Consider the following 18431-nt stretch of genomic DNA (forward strand, 5'->3'; position numbering starts at 1 on the left):
CTCAGATTTATAATAATTAAATATTTTATATTTTATAAATAAAACTAATTTTCATCATGATTTATTAGATTGTTTGCATCTTAATATCATTGGTAGAAACCCGATTAACCCGCTGGGCTAGCCCGAAATCCGAGCTTTTAGGGTTAGGGCCAAACTTTTATAACCCGAAAGAAATCACAACCCGGTTAGCTCGCACCCGATTGACCCGCAACCCGAGTAGGGTTGGCCTGAAACCCGATGGGCCAGCCCGATTGACATCCCTAGCTCCAACACAGAATGAATATTTATATCATTAACAATATCGACTCACCAACAATCACAAAATTTCGGTTAATTGCAGCTGCAGAATCCTTTGCAATCAGATCAATAATGACATCAAATTCAAATCAAAATTTAGAAATACAAGATTGGAATGTCTGTTTTAGTAGCTACATTTTGATTGTTTTCTGTATCTGGTGAATGCACAAGTGTAAAACACCTACTGTTTGGAGGCTAACTCACCGATCATACTACCAATAATCATAGCAATAAAACCCACCTTCATAAAAACAAAAAAAAAATCAATCAGAGGTGTTTAGATATTCATAAAACATTTAGAGATCCATACAAGATTAGAATTTTACGCACTTTACACGGAGCTGCGATAGAATATTTCGGGTTAGGTAGAAAAAGTTTAAACTTTTTTGGGTGTCAAGTTATTATCCACAGATGCTTGTTAACAGAAAGAGGTTTTCAAGAATTGAGGAGAAAACAAGTAGGAGTATATCAAATTCCATACCTCCACCGCCATCATGGTTCCATTTGGAATTAAGCGCGCCTAAAATCTACTTGAACGTAGCGGAGCGAACAAAATTGATGAATTATGGCCACCAAACCCAAAAGAATTAGACAAAGCAACCTTAACATCGAGTCTTTCTTTTGTTGGTCCAACAAGTACATTTGTGTCCTGGATCAAGAACGGGTCATCAATATAGGCATCAACTAACTGTCCATAAAAGCAAAGGAGATTCATGTGGTAAGGGCATTAGCAATGGGGCGCCCTAAGGCGCGCCCTATGGCGCGCCACGTCAGCAGTTTTATCCTCCTACCTCCCCACCTGCAGTGGGGCGCCCTAAGGCGCGCCCTAAGGCGCGCCCTATGGCGCGCCACATCATCATTTTATTTATTTGTTTAATTGATTTAAATGTTTTCAACTAACAATTAATAACGAGTAAATAAAAAGGTCGAAATAACAAACGGGGACACATTAATAAAAAAAGAAGTTACACCGTTCAACTTACAAAAAAAAAAACTAAGTCGGTGCAATTCCCAACTTCCGACGCAGTTCATCTATCAATGCCCGGAGGTATTCGGCTTCGTCGGGGTCGGTACACTTCTTGAGGGCCTTGTGCGTCTCCAACAACGTCCTCGCCATCGACGCTGTCGCCAACGACGAATACACTTCGGCTGCCTGGGGCGGGAGCATTTCCGGGAGCGGAGGTGGGGTTGCAGCGGTCGAGGATGAGGTCGCGGCCGCCTTCCCTTTGGCCTTCGCAGCCTTGACGCCGGGAGGACGTCGGGAGGACATCGGTGTGCCGGAACCGCTGTCGTCCACGTACAACCGGTTGAGGTCAACCGGTTGATTGCCGCTGCCGCTGCTCGTGTAACCACCAACTTCGGTGGTCTTCATCCTCTTTGGCGCACTAGTGTGCAGAATTCCACCTTGGAATTTCTGCTTGTCCCTCAAAAGCGTCCAGATGGCCTCGTGCTTGAACTCGCCGAACATCGACCGGTACGACAATATCGCTTTAGCACGCACGTCTTCCCAGCTCTCGCCGCTCCCCTGTGCCCGCGCGCACTTCTCGAACTCCGCCGCGTACAAGTTCACTTGCTTCTTCACTTGATCCCAGTGCTTGCGGAGTTGCTCACGCTTGCGCTTGTACGCGTTCGGCGGCTTGGCCGCATTGTAGAGGTCGGCGATGCGCTCCCAGTACGCGAACTGCCTCTGGTTGTTCGCGAATATCGGGAGGGGGCGACTGGTCGGGTTGGAGACGGCTCCATGTCCGACAACCCATACGAGTCCGTACTGAAATCGGGATCGTATTGGGCGTTGGTGTCGAACGAACGATATTGGCCGGGTTCTGTACCCGGCCAACGCGCATCTCCACTAAACATAGGACTATTTGGACTTGAAGCCATTTCGTAGTAATTATGTAAATGTAAGTTTCGAAAGTGAAATTGTGAAATGAAATGTAAAACGAATGAACTCTATTTATAAAACAACCAAACCGCGTGCCATCGTCCGCGACCTATCGTCCGTGTACGCCACAATGGGGAGGACGATGGCGCGCCCGATGCCTATCGTCCGCAGCCATCGTCCGTGTACGCCACAATGGGGCGGACGATAGGCATCGGGCGCGCCATCCTCCGCGCCCTTAGTATCGGCCGCGACGATCGTCCGCGACCTATCGTCCGTATCCGCAATGGGCGCGGACGATCGATGGCGCGGACGATGCGCGCCATCGGGCGTGCCATCATCCGCCCATTGCGGATGGCCTAAAGCACCTGAATCTAAACATTAAACTAAAACCACAACTACATAAAGATGCTGAAAATAAATGTAGATGGAATGGACTCAGAGTTTCATGCATATATCAGCTTATATCTTGTGCTTTTAGCAATCAATGTTTTCAGCCACAATCACTGGCGGACGCAGTAAGCAATTTTTTTTTCCCTTTTTTTTCTATTTACAAATTTTGAAAATTTTTGAAAAATCAAGTTCAGCCCTCACCAAATTAGTGATGTGGAAGATTAAATCGATGGAGGATAAAAATGGCTGAAACTTAAATTTCTTAAGTTGCAGATAAATGGTTTCCCGTGTCTTGAGGAAAAAGAAGATATACCTGCCAATAAAAATAAGTAATACTTATTATTATCATTATTTAATTTAACTTGTTTCAGTTCTTTCATAGAAAATGTACAAGACTCTAAAGGCGTGCCTATAGGTAAACTTCTTCGGTCTCTACTTTGAAGAAGTGTAAGAGCACCCGTGACGCCTCGCGCGGGTGTCTTGTAGAGACGAGATGGCAGCGAGACGCGTTGCAGCGTCCCATCTCGTCCCGGTCTCGCCGAGACACCCGTCCCACCGAGACGGCTGGCACGCCCGCGCGACGTAGCGCTCGCTGGCGCTAGGCGTGACGCCCACTCGCCGGCCCGCGAGTGGGCTTTGTCACGCTGACGCAATAAATCATTTTTTAATTAGAATTTAATAAAAAAATTAAAAATTCAAACGGTAATGTTACCGTTTTCGACCGTTTTTTTTTCTTTTTTTACACTATAAATATTCATATTTCATCCTCATTATACACACAAACACACATCTATTTTTCCCAAATCATCTTCATTTCCTCTCCAATTTTCATCACAAAATGTCCCGCGACGGACACTCTGACAGCTCCGGCGGGTTTGACATCAACTCGTTTGGCAACTGGGGGCATGTACAATGTCTTGGGTGGTTCCGGTTCGTCGACGCCGGGCACCCAAGGCTCGTCGACGCCGACGGGGTACCAACCACCCCATTCTGATGTGGATGCATACGCTCGTCCCTTTGCCCCGAGATATTCGCAGGGATTATCCCAAATTAGGGAGGATTATCCGGATGAACCCAATCCGGAAGGAGGACGAGGCGGTGGAAGCTCTAGGGCATTCGACGTCGTGGAGGAAGAGGAGGAGGAGGAGGAGGAGGAGGAGGATGTAGGCCCTCATCCGTACAGCCGCAAGGACACGATGGCTCTGTACAACGCCTGGATCAGCGTCTCGTACGATCCCATCGTCGGGAATCAACAATCCCGGAAGTGCTTTTGAAAAAAGGTCACCGGGGCGTACAACGAGATTAAGCCGAAAGGGTCCCGCCGCCGCACATTGAAGATGCTCCGAAGTCATTTTGACCGAGTCGACAGAGAGGTCAAAAAATTCTACGGCATCTACAAGAATTAAGCGGCTCATTACCAAAGCGGAGCCACTGGAGCCGACATTCTGAGATCGGCTTTGCAAGTCTATTTCGACGACAACAGCAAAGAATTCAAACATGTCGATGTTTGGAGGCTGTCAAAGACGTTGAAAGGTGGGCCGGCGGTGTCCAGTCCAGCACGGGCTCGACCTCGAAACGCACGAAGCACACGGCGGGTGGCCAATACTCGTCTAGTAGGGGCGGTTCAGGCAGCGTCGCACAAGAGGTTGCCTCGCAGGAGGTTGATGGCACGGCAGCCGATGCAGGGGTCCTCCCGTGTGCGCCGTCGGCCGCAAAGGACCAAGGCGGTGAAGGCTGCTAGAGGGAGGAAGGGCCGAGACGAATCAAGCCAGACGGGTTCCCAAGGGCCGCCCTCCTTCCTAATGTCCATGTACTTCACCGCCACGATGGCGGACACTTCCCGGATGACGCCCACCCAATATCAAGCCCGCCATGCCGGCATTGTGTATCTGGCGGGACAACTTGGTATTCCGCCTCCATTCGGTGCATCGCCACCGCCTTCGGGGGATGATTCGCAGGTGGAGTAGTTTTTATAATTTCTATAAATTTGTATTTTAAATTATGTCTTTTTTAATTTATTTTGTCACGAATTTAATTATGTATTTTTTTTAGGATTTTAAGTTGTAATTTTATTTTATTTAATGAAGTGTGTTTTTATTAATTGAATTTGTTGGAAATAAAAATAAAAAATGAAATTGAAAGAATGGTTAAGGGATGAGATGGTTAAGAGATGGAGGGTTGTAGGTGTTGTCTCTTAGTTAAGAGATGGAGTGAAAAGTACAGTGGGGCCCATGAATAGTTAAGAGATGAGACGATTAAGAGGCCGCGTTGCGGATGGCCTAAGACGCATACTTATTATATTGAGTAGTTTCAAAATTATTCAAAATTAAAACTAACTAATTTTATTTTCTAGTACTCCAGGAGCACCTTTTTGTTGTTGTAGATTTTTATTGTTAGTTTCAATTTTCTAGTTCTTCCAATCTGTTTATTTTTAATTTAATTATTCCTAACAAAATATTTTTTTTGTTTATATTTTATGAAATATTGAAAATAAGAAAATGAATTTAAATATTTTTTTAGTTCAATCATGCAAAAAATTACTCCATCCATCTCAATTTAGAGTCCTAATTTACTATTTTTAGGTATCTCACTTTAAAAGTTCCGGTTAGAATATTACATAAATGATAATAAGCTTCATATTTTACTAACATTTTCCTACTCACATTTTATTATAAAACTAATATAGTATAAAAATAGGACCCACATTCCACCATTTTTTTCACCAATAGTATAAAAACACGTGTCGAACTCAAATGGAACACCTAAAATGGAACGGATGGAGTATTTTTTTTGTCATTTTTCATGAAAAATTGAGAATAAGAAAATGAATGTGTGAATATGTATTGTTTCATTCTTTTGAATAGGTAGTGTTTCTGTCAAAAAATTTATTTATGCATTTTTTAGTTTTTGTGATTGTAATTTTTTATATGCTAGTATTAGTTCCATCCGTCCTTTATTATGTGTCCCCCTTTATCTCGGTGTATATTTTAAAAAACATAAATAAGAGCTATTTTTAAAAAATAGAACGAGAGTTCTATTTTTATATACTCCATTATTTTTACTCCCTCCGTCCCCCATTAATTGTCACTCTTTTCCATTTTGGTCCGTCCCTCAATAATTGTCACACTTCATTTTTACCATAAATGGTAAGTAGGTTCCACATTCCACTAACTCACTTCACTCACATTTATTATAAAACTAATATAAAAAAGTTGGTCTCACATTCCACTAACTTTTTCAACCAACTTTCTTTACATTTCTTAAAACCCGTACCCGATTAAAGAGTGACAATTAATCGGGGACCTATAAACTCTTAAGTAAAATGAGGTAATATGATGCATGGTCCACTAAAAAAATAGTAAAAATTCAACAAAAACATTTAATATGAGACATTTCATATAGAAAAATGGAAGACGTAAGATAAAATATTTTTTTAACAACATAAATTTTGACTATATAAAATATAGTAGAGCCCCTCTGACAAAAATTTATGCGTCCGCCAGTGGCCACAATTGAATATGTAATATATTAATGGCTACCAAACACATGGATAGTTTTTATTTTACTGAGAAAATAATTAAAACAGAACATAAAAGAAAATTCCTCTATTTATATGCATGAACTGTGAGGATTAAGAGCAAATAAACGTACCACACTGTCATCTGGGTTTTCAAGATTGATATTTGGATGTACCCAGCCAGTTCGTATTGCCTACAAGAAGACAATATGTACTTCAGGCGATGACTAATTATAGATAATTTTTATTCAAATCAAAGTATATAATAATAGTAAGGTGCACAACCCCAAAATAAAGCACCACAATGCATGAACTTTCTACAAATGAAACTAGTCATTTAATTTTTATGATTCAATAAATCATACGAATAAAGAACAAATGAATAACATGATTACAGATCATCAACAATAAGAACCAAGGTCTCTTACCTTGAAGGAAAAGAAACTGACCGGCCAAGTATGAAAGCCTAAAACTTCAGCTAATTTTAAAATACCTCAGTCATCATTCATAAAAGAAGGGGCAAATTGCTAGAAAAAACATTTTGTTTGGTCGATTACTGGTACATCCCGCAACTTTACAAATAGCCGATTATATCATAACTTTGACATTTTTGTCAACTGTTCCACGGTGAAAATTCTAGAGTTTTACATGTCTTTATTAATTGACATGGCTAGTACATGGGTAAAATTAAAGAGGTGGCTGACATGGTGTATTCAATGATGTCGTTTTAATTTATAAAATTAAAGACGTGGCTTGGATTAGGCGTATTTTCCATCTGCCACATCAGACTTATATTAATCTGCTATTTTTAAAGTTGCGCAATTGAGCAGAAAAGACCAAACTTGATGTTTTTTCCGCCAATTTTCCCTAACAGAAGTTAGTGACCCGACAATATTTGCTCAAGACCATTAAATACCTCACTTTCCCTTCACATATCCCCCCTACCAACACACACACATGCACCCCTAAGTGGCCCATTATGACAATTGTTATCTGAATGTGCAAACTTATGATATCCACAACACACCTGCACAGTTGCAACAGCCTCCACAGCACCAGCTGCACCAAGTAGATGCCCTATCATAGATTTTGTAGAGTTCACCTTCAACTGCAAAATATCTGAATTAGACACAAACTACACAGGAAACCTTCAGTAATTGAAACATAGCATGTAATGAGAGCAAACGTGTGTAGAGTAAACCTCGGGGTTCTGCCTAAAGCAATGTAGAAGAGCTTGATATTCCTTGAGATCACCAGCTGGAGTAGACGTTGCATGTGCATTTATATAATTGACATATTCCTTAGGAACTCCGGACTGAGCCAGAGCCTTCTCTATGCAGAGAATTATACCAGTTCCTGTTTTTTCATATGATCAAAGGTGCCAAAATCAACATACCTACTCAGGTTTTGATTTTCATAATTAGAGTTGATCAAAAAAGAAAATAAAAAAAGGAAAACTCAACTATTTGAGTTAATGGCGAACATCACGTGTGCAATAATTATAATTACAGTAAACATCAATCAACTACAGGCAAAACAGAGATCACACTGAAACAGTTTAAGGAAATTTAAAATAAAATTTGCAAGAAAGCAACCCAGGGGTTACTGCTCGTTATGTTGAAATGAGAGTTAATGAAAGCACATAGAAGGCTTATACAGCTACCATAAAACAATTTTAATGAACATAACACTTCTTGGCCACAAAACAGGTCATAGTTAACTCATCATTCACTCTTATTGTTCCAAGAGTTACAGGATTTTGAACTAAACTGAGTGCTTAGATTTTGATATGGCATATACTTAAAAGGGTTAAAATAATTTATTTCTTAAACTATAGTACTTTCTTTCTTTGTTTGAGCATACAACTTCAGAGGCTTTGAGGACAGTATAGAAAAATGAAATAAAAAAATAACCTATTGACGAAAAATCATCCTACTTTCAAGATGGAAAGTCTGCAAGTTAAATCCTGCTTTCTCAAAAATTAAATCTCGGTAAGCTTCATAACTCATACTAGATTGGAGCTAAAAGTCTTAAAGGATGACCTAAAATGGAGCTAAAAGTCTTAAAGGACGACTGGGTCATGAAAATCAGTAGGGTGAATCAGGGTAAGGCCCTTCTTAAACAAAAGCAAATCCAGACCTATATAACAAGGAAATAAGAAATCAGCCCTAACTTTAAGCCTGACACACATAGTCTCGACTTCACAGCCTGTTAATTTAGGTACAAAGAAAGCGGGATGCACCTTCTGGATGAGGTTCTGTCATGTGATAAGCATCACAAGTGAAACTTCCACCAAGAAACTCAGCATATATAGTTGCCCCTCTTTGCTGTTCATTCATACATAATATGAAAGATCATGATTAAATGACAAACCAGGGAACACATCAGCATATAAATATAAGTACTGATTTGATTTTCTTGACACCTTAGCATGCTCAAGTTCTTCCAGAAGCAATACTCCAGCCCCTTCTCCCATAACAAATCCATCACCACCCTGTCAAAGACCCGAATTAATTCATATGGGAAGTGACAGTCTGTGTCATAAGTGACGTTATATTATGAAGTTCTTTTCATAATAGCATCACAGTCCCCATATGATGGTAGTATTTGTTATCTTTAGTTCTTTCGAATCATAAAAATATAAAATCTAAACATCCGGAAATATGTAACCAAAACCCAGATCATAAATAATGAACAGAGCACAATCACATAGTATGTGACAAAAATGCCAATCTTTCGTTACTGGAGATATTCAGTAGACTAAGACTTTGGATCAAAAGCATAACGTCATCCTTTGCCACTATAACAATATAACAAGTGGATAATATAGTCGGTTCATTAATGATATGAATTATTGTACTCCCTCTGTCCCAGCTAAGATGACACATTTTTTTTCGCACTTGTTTTGAAAAAAATTATGATAAATAGTTAAAATAGAGAAAAAATAATATAAGTTAGAGAATATTGTAGAAGACACTATCTTCTATATTATTATCTTTTTTACTTTATTTTCTCTCTACTTTAACTATTTATTATCATTTTTCCAAAACACGTGAAAAAAAGGAACGTGTCATCTTAGCTAGGATGGAGGGAGTAGTATTATTTAAGGAATAACTAGGAGGTATCACACATGTGTTGCTATCAACCTTTATCATATTAAGCATAGATTTTTCAGTGGACATCTTGGACAGTTCATTCATAAGACTAGCTATTGAAAGATTCAAATAATTTAAAGCAGGATACTACTCCTAACAAATAATGATAGTGACAGGAGTATACAGCACAAGGGCATTTTAGTCAGCAAAACATGAAGTGTGTTGGTCTGGGTCATATAAACTTTCTCCACACTTCCAATGAATTTATCCAATTAAGGTTAGAAATAACCAAGAGCATTACATTATCCCAAGGACGCGAGGCTTTGGTGGGATCAGTGTTTCTTTGTGACAGTGCTCTGCAAGCGACAAAGCCCCCCAATCCTGCACCAGAGTCTATGCTCAGAAACTAAAGGGAGGACATTTGAAACCTAAAGTAAGAAACAGACTAGTACCAATTGGGATGATTGCCGCATCTGATCCCCCACAGAGCATCATATCCTGCAAATTCTCAGCAAGAATTAGCATGTAAAACGATGAATAAGATGTAGGTGTATACATTTTGATATTTGACAATTAATTCTTCTAAGACTACGGAACAAAATGGAATTAAAATTTGAAACACTATTCTTAAGTTTGGAATAAGAAGGCAGCACTTACAGCTTCACCCCTGATGATATGGTTTGCCGCATTCAATATGCAAAAGTTGCTTGTTGCACAAGCAGTAGATATTGAGTAGTTAGGACCCATCCATCCCTGTAATATACTAATTGAGCTTACAATGACTTCAATAGGTCGTGATTAATGACGCTGCTATGGTAAAAAAAAATAAGGAAGTTATATAACCAGATCCATGGCAAGCATAGCAGAACCCATGTTCGTAGTAGCAAATGGTACACAAAATGGATTCATCTTTCTATATGAGACTCGTAAAGCTTCAATGGCATCATGAAAGACCTGGTCAAAAAATTGGACGAGTCAAATTTATCTCTACATTATATGATGACAAAGCAGAAAGTGTCAACTAAGACAATCAGAAAATGCTAATTCACTAGTGAACTTCTACAATTTATGCAGTCTGAACTCAATTAAGATGCTCACTTTCATGCAAAGAACTAGATGCTCAAAAATGGTAACAATGTAATATAATAGAGAAAATACTAATGATGTCTTTGCTTCAATGTTTAGTCACCGAAGAGAACATGATAAGTAGCAGAAATGACATATGGTCACATTTCTGAGGACTGACCAAATTCAAAACACTGGAGCATTAACCAGCTCAATACCTGGCATGTGTAGCAATCTATTTTCAGTCAACCCTCTACTACTAATTTTGTCATACCTTCATGCCACCCATAGCCGAACCAATCAACACGCCGCATCTGGTTTTGTTTAGCGCTTCCATGACATCTTCATTAATTCCTCCATCAGCCAAAGCCTTCTTGCCAGCTGTCAGCATGTAAAGCATGAACCTATCCATTCGCTTGGAAAGTTTGGGAGCAACCAAGCCATCGGTTGAGAAAGATTTGATCTCTCCAGCAATTCTCTAAAATTAAGTTCAAGTTAAAATCAGTTTAAGTTGAAATTGAAACCACTAACCTTTAATAAATGAAAAAAAGAACAAGCAAAACATACTGTTGGAAACTGGGAACAATCAAAAGCCTCGATCACACTAATGCCACTGGCTCCTTCAAGCAGGTTATTGTAGAAGACGTCTGGATCATCACCAAGTGGCGTCTCCACACCCATACCTGTCACTACCACTCTTCTTTGCTTGGTTGGAGGTTTCGTCTTACGCTCAACTTCCATGATAGGATGTACAGCTATGGCCATTGCTACTCCTAAAATTTATTGGGTGGTTAAACTAATAGTCAAGCAGAAGCAGTCTAATGTGTTATGATGCATGTCAAAAAAAAGATGGCAGAGATTCTCAGAAATAAAAAACTAATTACCCATTTAGTCAAGAGGCTATTTCCTTAAAAAGCATAGGATGGGGGTGAGAAAGAAAGTAGGCAAAAAAATAAACCATTTAGTTTTAGGTGCAAATGTCAAATCTACCAAAACCCAAGCTCAACCATCCTTCCATAAAGTATTAACCCTTCTGTAAACCAATAGCTATTTATGTCTCCCCCAACCAAACAAAAAAAAACAATCAGGAGCATATTTATGATTCTTCCGTTTTAATGGATGGAAAATACAATGTCCTAGGTTTTTGAATAATTGTTTCACTGAGAAAGCAAGAACAATAAACCAGTAATAGTCGTATTTAAGTCCGGTCCCCAATTATTCAGGTTCAATCAATAAATCTCCCAATCTGAATGAATTGTTATAACACTGTAATAGCACACCGAATTTCAACTGTGGGAGAAACAAACATTCAATTAAAACGTAAAAAGGAAAATCACCAGAACGAGCGGCTGGTCGGTGAGATTTCCGGCGTCTGCGATTTCCAAAACCAAAGAAAAATTCCGATTGGCAGAAGCGATCGCAGGGCTCGAAGGGCAAGCAGGAGGTCATGAGATTACGAATGGCGGAGAGCTTCGGGGGGGCAGGCCTTCTCCGGCGGCGAGGCGAGGGATGAGACGACGTCGTCGAGAGCATGGAAGCGGATGAGTCATTTCCACAACCGAGTGACATGCACGCGGCCATCAGCCAGGAGCACACCGCCGATGACGCCGCCATCCCTGAGATGGAATGGAGGAATGTGTTCAATTGAGAAATTTATACAGAAGAAGGAAGGTCTGTGATGGTGATGATGAGCAGAGGCGAGTGTGGTGAAAATAACGAGAGAGGGCAACTGTTGAATCTGAGGCAGTGAAGGAGAGCTGATGTGATCCAACAACTGACGATTTTTTGTTTTTTTTCGCAAGATTTGCAGACGCCAAGTTTTCCGTTTATATTTAATGGAGAAATATCGGAGTCTTCTGTCCACACACATCGGATTTCAATTTACGTGTACATCCAAACAAAATTTTGCAGATAATCTCCCACGACAGATACTACTCCCTTCGTCCTAACTCTTTTTACTCATATTTTATTTAAAATTAATATTTAAAATTAATGTATATAAATGAGATTCATATTTCATAAACTTTTATTTTGCCCACTTTTCTTTACTTTTCTTAAAACTCACGTCGCCAAGGAATGAGACTGGTTATAGCGGACGGATCCTCTCTTAGTCCCTAATTAATTGACGTTCTTATTTTTTTACTACTTTTAGTAATGGATCATATATTTCACTAACATTATATTATAAAATTAATACTAGTATATAAAAATAGAACTCAAATTCCACTCACTTTCTATTATATTTCTTAAAACTCGTGTCAAGTCAAATGGTGTCAATTAATGGGGGACGGAGGGAGTATTAAATACTCCTTTCGTCCCATTAGAAATGAAACATTTATTTTTTGTCACATGATTTTATACAGTGTTGTTTTGTTAGTTAATGATAAGAGAATAAAGTAAAAAGCTAAAGATTGTGTTGTTTCTATTTTAGGAAATATTTTATTTTTAATGGAACAACTCAAAAAACCTAAAACATTTAAATTTTAATGGGTTAGACGTTTGTGTAATTTTTCCAAAATGCATTTATATATAGTGGGGTAAACTCTAAAAACAATTCTCCAGATTTAAACGTGGTAAGAAACTACATTGATTTAAAAAATTTAATGAAATTAAATTCTTCAGTGACAAATTAAATCAATCCTACAGATTTCATGACATTTATTGTCAAAATGGAGCATTGACTTGGGAATAAGAAGTCGAAATTCACCATGTTACGCATGTTTTTCTCTTTAAAAAAAGAAGTGAGAGATTGCAGGTGAAGTGTTTGAAAATCTGAGAAAAACATTTTAGAATATTATAAAAAATAAAAAAAAATAAAAACTCAAAAGAGCCACATAGGTAAAGCAACTGTATTAGCGAGTTGTATCTTGTGGTATTCGATTGTTTACTTGAATCGTTGTTTCTTGTAATTGTTCAACGGGTCGAATAGTCGGAAGAATTAATTCTAGTAGGGTTTAGTGCAAAGAATAGCCGGATCCCGCTAAAGGACTTGAACCGGCTCCGAACAAGGGCTATGATGTGACTATTGCAAAATGTGTTAAACGTCCCCATCTACATATTATCGAATCAAAAAATCTAATTTATATTTTTTTTTTGCAAAAAATGAATCGAATCAAATTTAGGTTTGGTTCAGATCGGATATTCGGTTACGGTATTTTGATCACCCCTAGTCACCCCTTTTATATGTGTTTCATTTCTTGTGGATTTTGACTATCATGTTAGGATGATTTTGTGATATATTGCAAGAACAGGTCTTGGGAAATCATATAATAAAATATATTGTTTTAAGGTTCATATCATTTGGTATCAAAATCCATTGGTTTGTGAGAAGAATATGCCAAAAATATGGTTACGGTCTATGTGCTTGGCATTGATCGAAAGTTTTGAAAAACGACCTTCTTTCGGTTGCTATCTGATTAGAAATTGCGTTTAACTCTTATATACATGACTAGGAGGTGTTGCTAGTGTCTGGTCTCCAATGTTTTTCTCCTTGGCATACGAGCAAATAGGCAGCAACCTGCTCTATCCTTAACTGTTATATCAAGCGACAACATGCATATCAGGATTCATTCTGTTGTAAACAATAGCTTCTTTACCATTATATTTCAAGATAACATGTAGAATGAATTGTTTGTTTTTGCAGCGGAAGATTTGTAGTTTTAGATTGATTGAAAGATGCACCTCTAAACGTGCTTGTATTAGATTGCATGCTAGAAATCACGTTTGTAAACATATAATCGCAGTTCATACTGAATATACGCAATTAATATAGTAAATGTACCATACGAATTCAATAGCGAATTCAATAGCTTGAATTCGATCACCTTCTTCAATTTAATCTCAACCACGGATCTTCAGATTTGTTCCCTTAACTCGGAATTGACCTTTGTGTTGGCAAAATTCATCAAAACTTCAAAAGTTGGACAAGAACCGAAGACATAAATCCTTAGGGTAAAGAACTCTAATTTTCAAAATTTTCCTCTCCGTCTATACTTGTGGGTAGGCTTGTCAAAATGGATATCGGGAATTGGATACCCAATATCTGAACCCGAAATATCAGGTAGTTGGATACCCAAAACCCGATTTTTTGGATTTCGGGATCGGGTTCGGGTATAGGTTTTTTGGATTATTGGGTATCGGAACCCGATACCCGATCGAGTATATCCAAATCCGAATTAACCAATTTTTTTAATTTTTTTAAATTTAATAAATTATGTATTTATTTTATTATTTAAAAAATTCAAATGTACTCTCGAAATCCTTCACTTTTAAGTTTTATTTCTAATAATTTGTAGTAATATTTTATCTTAAACTCGAACTACTTCAAGTTTGTATCAAATTTGAACTACAAGTTTGTATTTCTAAAATTTTGTAGTTAATTTTCTTTAAAAAATAATAAAAAAATATAAAAAAAATCACAATCGGGAATGGATACCCGAAATCATTTTCGGATCGGGTATCGGATATTAGATTTTTGGAAATTCAGGATCGGGTACCCGAAATTTTCGGATCGGGTAATCCACGGGTATCCGATTTGACAGGCCTACTTGTGGGTGTGGGGACGATTTTTAGCTAAAAAATTATGAAGGTTTCGTCTTCGGTCTTCTAGGCTTAACCTCTTTTTATAAAGATAATATTTTGGATCACATCAGGATTTATGGAGTATTGGATTTAGACCATAATTTAAGTTTTAACTAACTAAATTAAACTAATTTAATTTAAGGTTAAATTTAAATATTATTATCAACCACTATAAATATTAACTGTTCACTCAAATCTATTTGGAATATTGTAAAAGTTTTCATGAAATTATTGATGATTACCTTTATTTTTAGATTTTCCGTTTTGGAATTATTTTTAGATTTTCCGTGTTTCAACTATTCAATACAAACATCATATATATTATATAAAGAATATTCTACTATAACAGTTTTAAAACAACTAAAAGGCAGTAGTTATAGCAAAATATCGTGTAAATTAAATTTTGATCCTATTTTATGTGAGTTTTATATAAGAAAGAGGTAATACAAGTTGTTAATAGATTTAAGGTTAGATGAGATGAAGTCATTTGCTTTGTTCATTTTTTTTTCTTTTTCTACAAAGCATAATAAGTCAATAACATTAAAAATTAGATTTTGATTGTACATGTATTTAAACGGGTATTAAGTCAAGTTACGCATAATCTTCAATAGTAGTAGTATTTTATTAAAGAACAAAATTAATTTTTTTAAGTACTAGCTTCATAAAGTAGATAGATCTTCGTTTAATTATCTTCATCCAAGTATTTGATTTGCAAAAGAAATTATTTTTATCCAATTACTTAATCAAAGAACAAATTGTTTAAATCTGATATACCAAAATAGATAGAATATTTAGTGAATTATTCTTGTCCACCTATTTAACTAGTAAAAGAAATCTTATTAATATTAATGTATGATTGATAATAGGAATCTATTTAAATTCTAATACTATAAAACATATAGATCAATTAGAGACTTATTCTCATCTAAATATTTAATTTATATAAGAAATCCTAATGGCATTAGTGTTTACGTCTACAAATATGGATACCCAAACCCGAATTATATAAATATCATGGTACCAAAACTCGAAATTTTAAAATATCCTACTTAATACTCGACCCGCATATGAATTTTGTGACCCTGATACCCAATGCGAGTACTCAAACCCGACTTATCAGTTACCCATAAATCGAAATTATTATGTTTAAATTTTTTTGTATTTATACTATAAATAATATTGTGATGAGTATATGAGTTATTAAAATCAACATGGTACTCCCTTCGTCCCATAATAGATGCATACTTAGGAAATGGAACGAGATTTCCGGAGATATTGTTTTGTGTGTTAGATGTAGAGAGAAAATAATATATTTATATTAATGCGAGAAAGAATTTTATTAAAAAAGAAATGTGACATATTTTTTGCCCCACTTAGGGCATGTTCACTATGTAATAATATTATATATTATTCATTCCATCCCACTTTCATTTTTTGTTTATACCAACTAAGATGATCTATTACTAAAAATAAAAACACATTTATCTCTGTTTTATTTTACCTTTTTTATTCTACTCTCTCCACTTAACACACAAAATAAAGTTACATAAAATTTCGTGCCGTCCAAGGAAGAGGTCATCTTCGTTGGGACGTATGTAGGGAGTAGTTTTATAATAAAATGTGAGTAAAATTGAGAAATGTAAGATCCAGTGCTAAAAGTAGGAAAAAGTAAGTGTGACCACCGACAAATATTGACTAATAGACTATAAAGAAAACTAGTAACGAATAATAGTTCGACGGAGGGTGTAAGAATTAAAAAAAAATTCAGGTAATGGTAGGAGTGGAGTTAACGGCAGTCTGCCAAAAGGAAGAGTATTGGGCTCAAGATATTATTTTTACTTGGGCAATAGATGCAGAATCTTGGAGCCCAAGACTTCGTATTTTAATTTCAATTTCTAGGCCCAATTTATAATTTAATTAATTGATTCAAATCAGGCCCAAAATGTTTAATTAAACTTTGGACTTTTATATTTTTTGATGTGACCCAAAAAAGGATTTTTTTGTTGGGGGGGGGGGGGGCGCTCAAATTATATAAGCTATTTTCAATCTTTATTTTGTTCGAATTTTCCCTTGCACGAACTCACTTTTCGCACAAACAAATATTTTAAATAAAGAATCAATAAAGTTAATTGTACCTAAAATTATAAACTTTGGCCTAATTTGATAATTTCCTCAAACTTCAAATTTCATTGCAAAAATCATGAACTTATCCCTTATGGTAAATTTCTCATCTATCACTAAATATATTCTCTTCATCCACTATTAATTGTCACACTTGGACTTGACATGAATTCTAAGAAATATACTAATAGAAAGTGAATTGAAAAAGTTAATGAAATATGATTTCTACTTTTTATATAATTCATTCGTCCCATAGAAATAGGTAATTTACGATTCACTCTAGTTTTAATGCGTAATCAGTAAAGTAAGAAAGAAGGAGAAAATGATTGTCATAAATGAATATGAACTATTTCTATGAGACGATCAAAAGAGAAAATATGACTTATTTCTATGGGATGTGGGGAAGTAGTATTAGTTTTATAATAAAATATGAGTGCGAATAGTTAGTGGAATATGAGGTCTATCACCAAAATAGTAAAAGAAAGTGTGACAAGTGATGGCAAACGGAGGGAGTGCTAAATATTACTCCATATTTTCATAGTATATATATAATTTACATTCCATAACTATTGATATTAAACTAACTAATAATTCGTGTTTAATTATATACTCTCTCTGTCTCTCATTAATTGACATTGTTTGATTTGGCACATATTTAAGAAATGTAGTGAAAAGTGGGCTGAAAAAGTTAGTGAAATGTGAATGCTACTTTTATATAATAATTTTATAATAAAATGTGAGTGGAAAATGAGTTAGTGAAATGTAGAGTCTATTACCAAAAGTAGTACCCACTTCGTCCCACAATAAAAGTCATGTTTTACATTTTCGGTCCGTCCCACAATGAGTCAAATTTCACTTTTACTATAAATGGTAAGTAGGCCTCACATTCAACCAACTTATTTCATCCATATTTTATTATAAAACTCATATATATAAGTGAGACTCATATTCCACTAACTTATTCAACTCACTTTTCTTTACATTTCTTAAAACCTATGCCATCCAAATAGGACTCTGATTGCGGGACCAGGGGAATTAAAAGTAAGAGTGCCAATTAATTGAGACAGACGAAAAATAAAATTGGTACTCCCTTCGTCTGAAAATAAGAGTCATATTTAATTTTTACTATAAATGGCAAGTAGACCACATATTCTACCAACTTATTTCACTTACATTTTATTATAAAATAATACTCTCTCTATTCCGCGGTAGTTAAGTCATTTTGTTATTTTGGTACGTTCCATAGTGGTGGGTCTAGGGTTGGAACGGTACGGTATACCGCATACCGTACCGTACCGTGTTGTATGACCAAAAACCATACATTTACCATACCGCTTTTGTCGGTATACCAAAATTTAGATATCGTTACCGTACCGCTTTTGTCGGTATACCGTACCGTGATTTCGGTATACCGCAATATGCGGTATACCGCGGTATACCATGATTTCCGGTATATACCGTATTTGCGGTATACCGCGGTATA

The 18431-nt window shown here is 36.7% G+C and overlaps 1 protein-coding gene across 1 annotated transcript; it reads right to left on the minus strand.

Moving 5' to 3' along the window:
* Positions 1-306: 306 nt before the first annotated feature.
* On the minus strand, positions 307-12092 carry LOC121752224 (3-oxoacyl-[acyl-carrier-protein] synthase II, chloroplastic-like). Its single transcript, XM_042147176.1, has 14 exons — positions 11584-12092; positions 10814-11019; positions 10521-10724; positions 10025-10135; positions 9839-9934; positions 9634-9679; positions 9483-9562; positions 8512-8580; positions 8329-8413; positions 7288-7442; positions 7114-7194; positions 6221-6280; positions 779-946; positions 307-538 (listed from the first exon to the last, which is right to left on the minus strand). Exons 1-13 carry the CDS (start codon positions 11858-11860, stop codon positions 818-820), a joined length of 1599 nt encoding a protein of 532 aa, XP_042003110.1. The 5' UTR covers positions 11861-12092; the 3' UTR covers positions 307-538; positions 779-817.
* Positions 12093-18431: the final 6339 nt, after the last annotated feature.

This window comes from Salvia splendens, chromosome 10 (assembly GCF_004379255.2).
Source record: "Salvia splendens isolate huo1 chromosome 10, SspV2, whole genome shotgun sequence".
NCBI classification, from domain to species: Eukaryota; Viridiplantae; Streptophyta; class Magnoliopsida; order Lamiales; family Lamiaceae; genus Salvia; species Salvia splendens.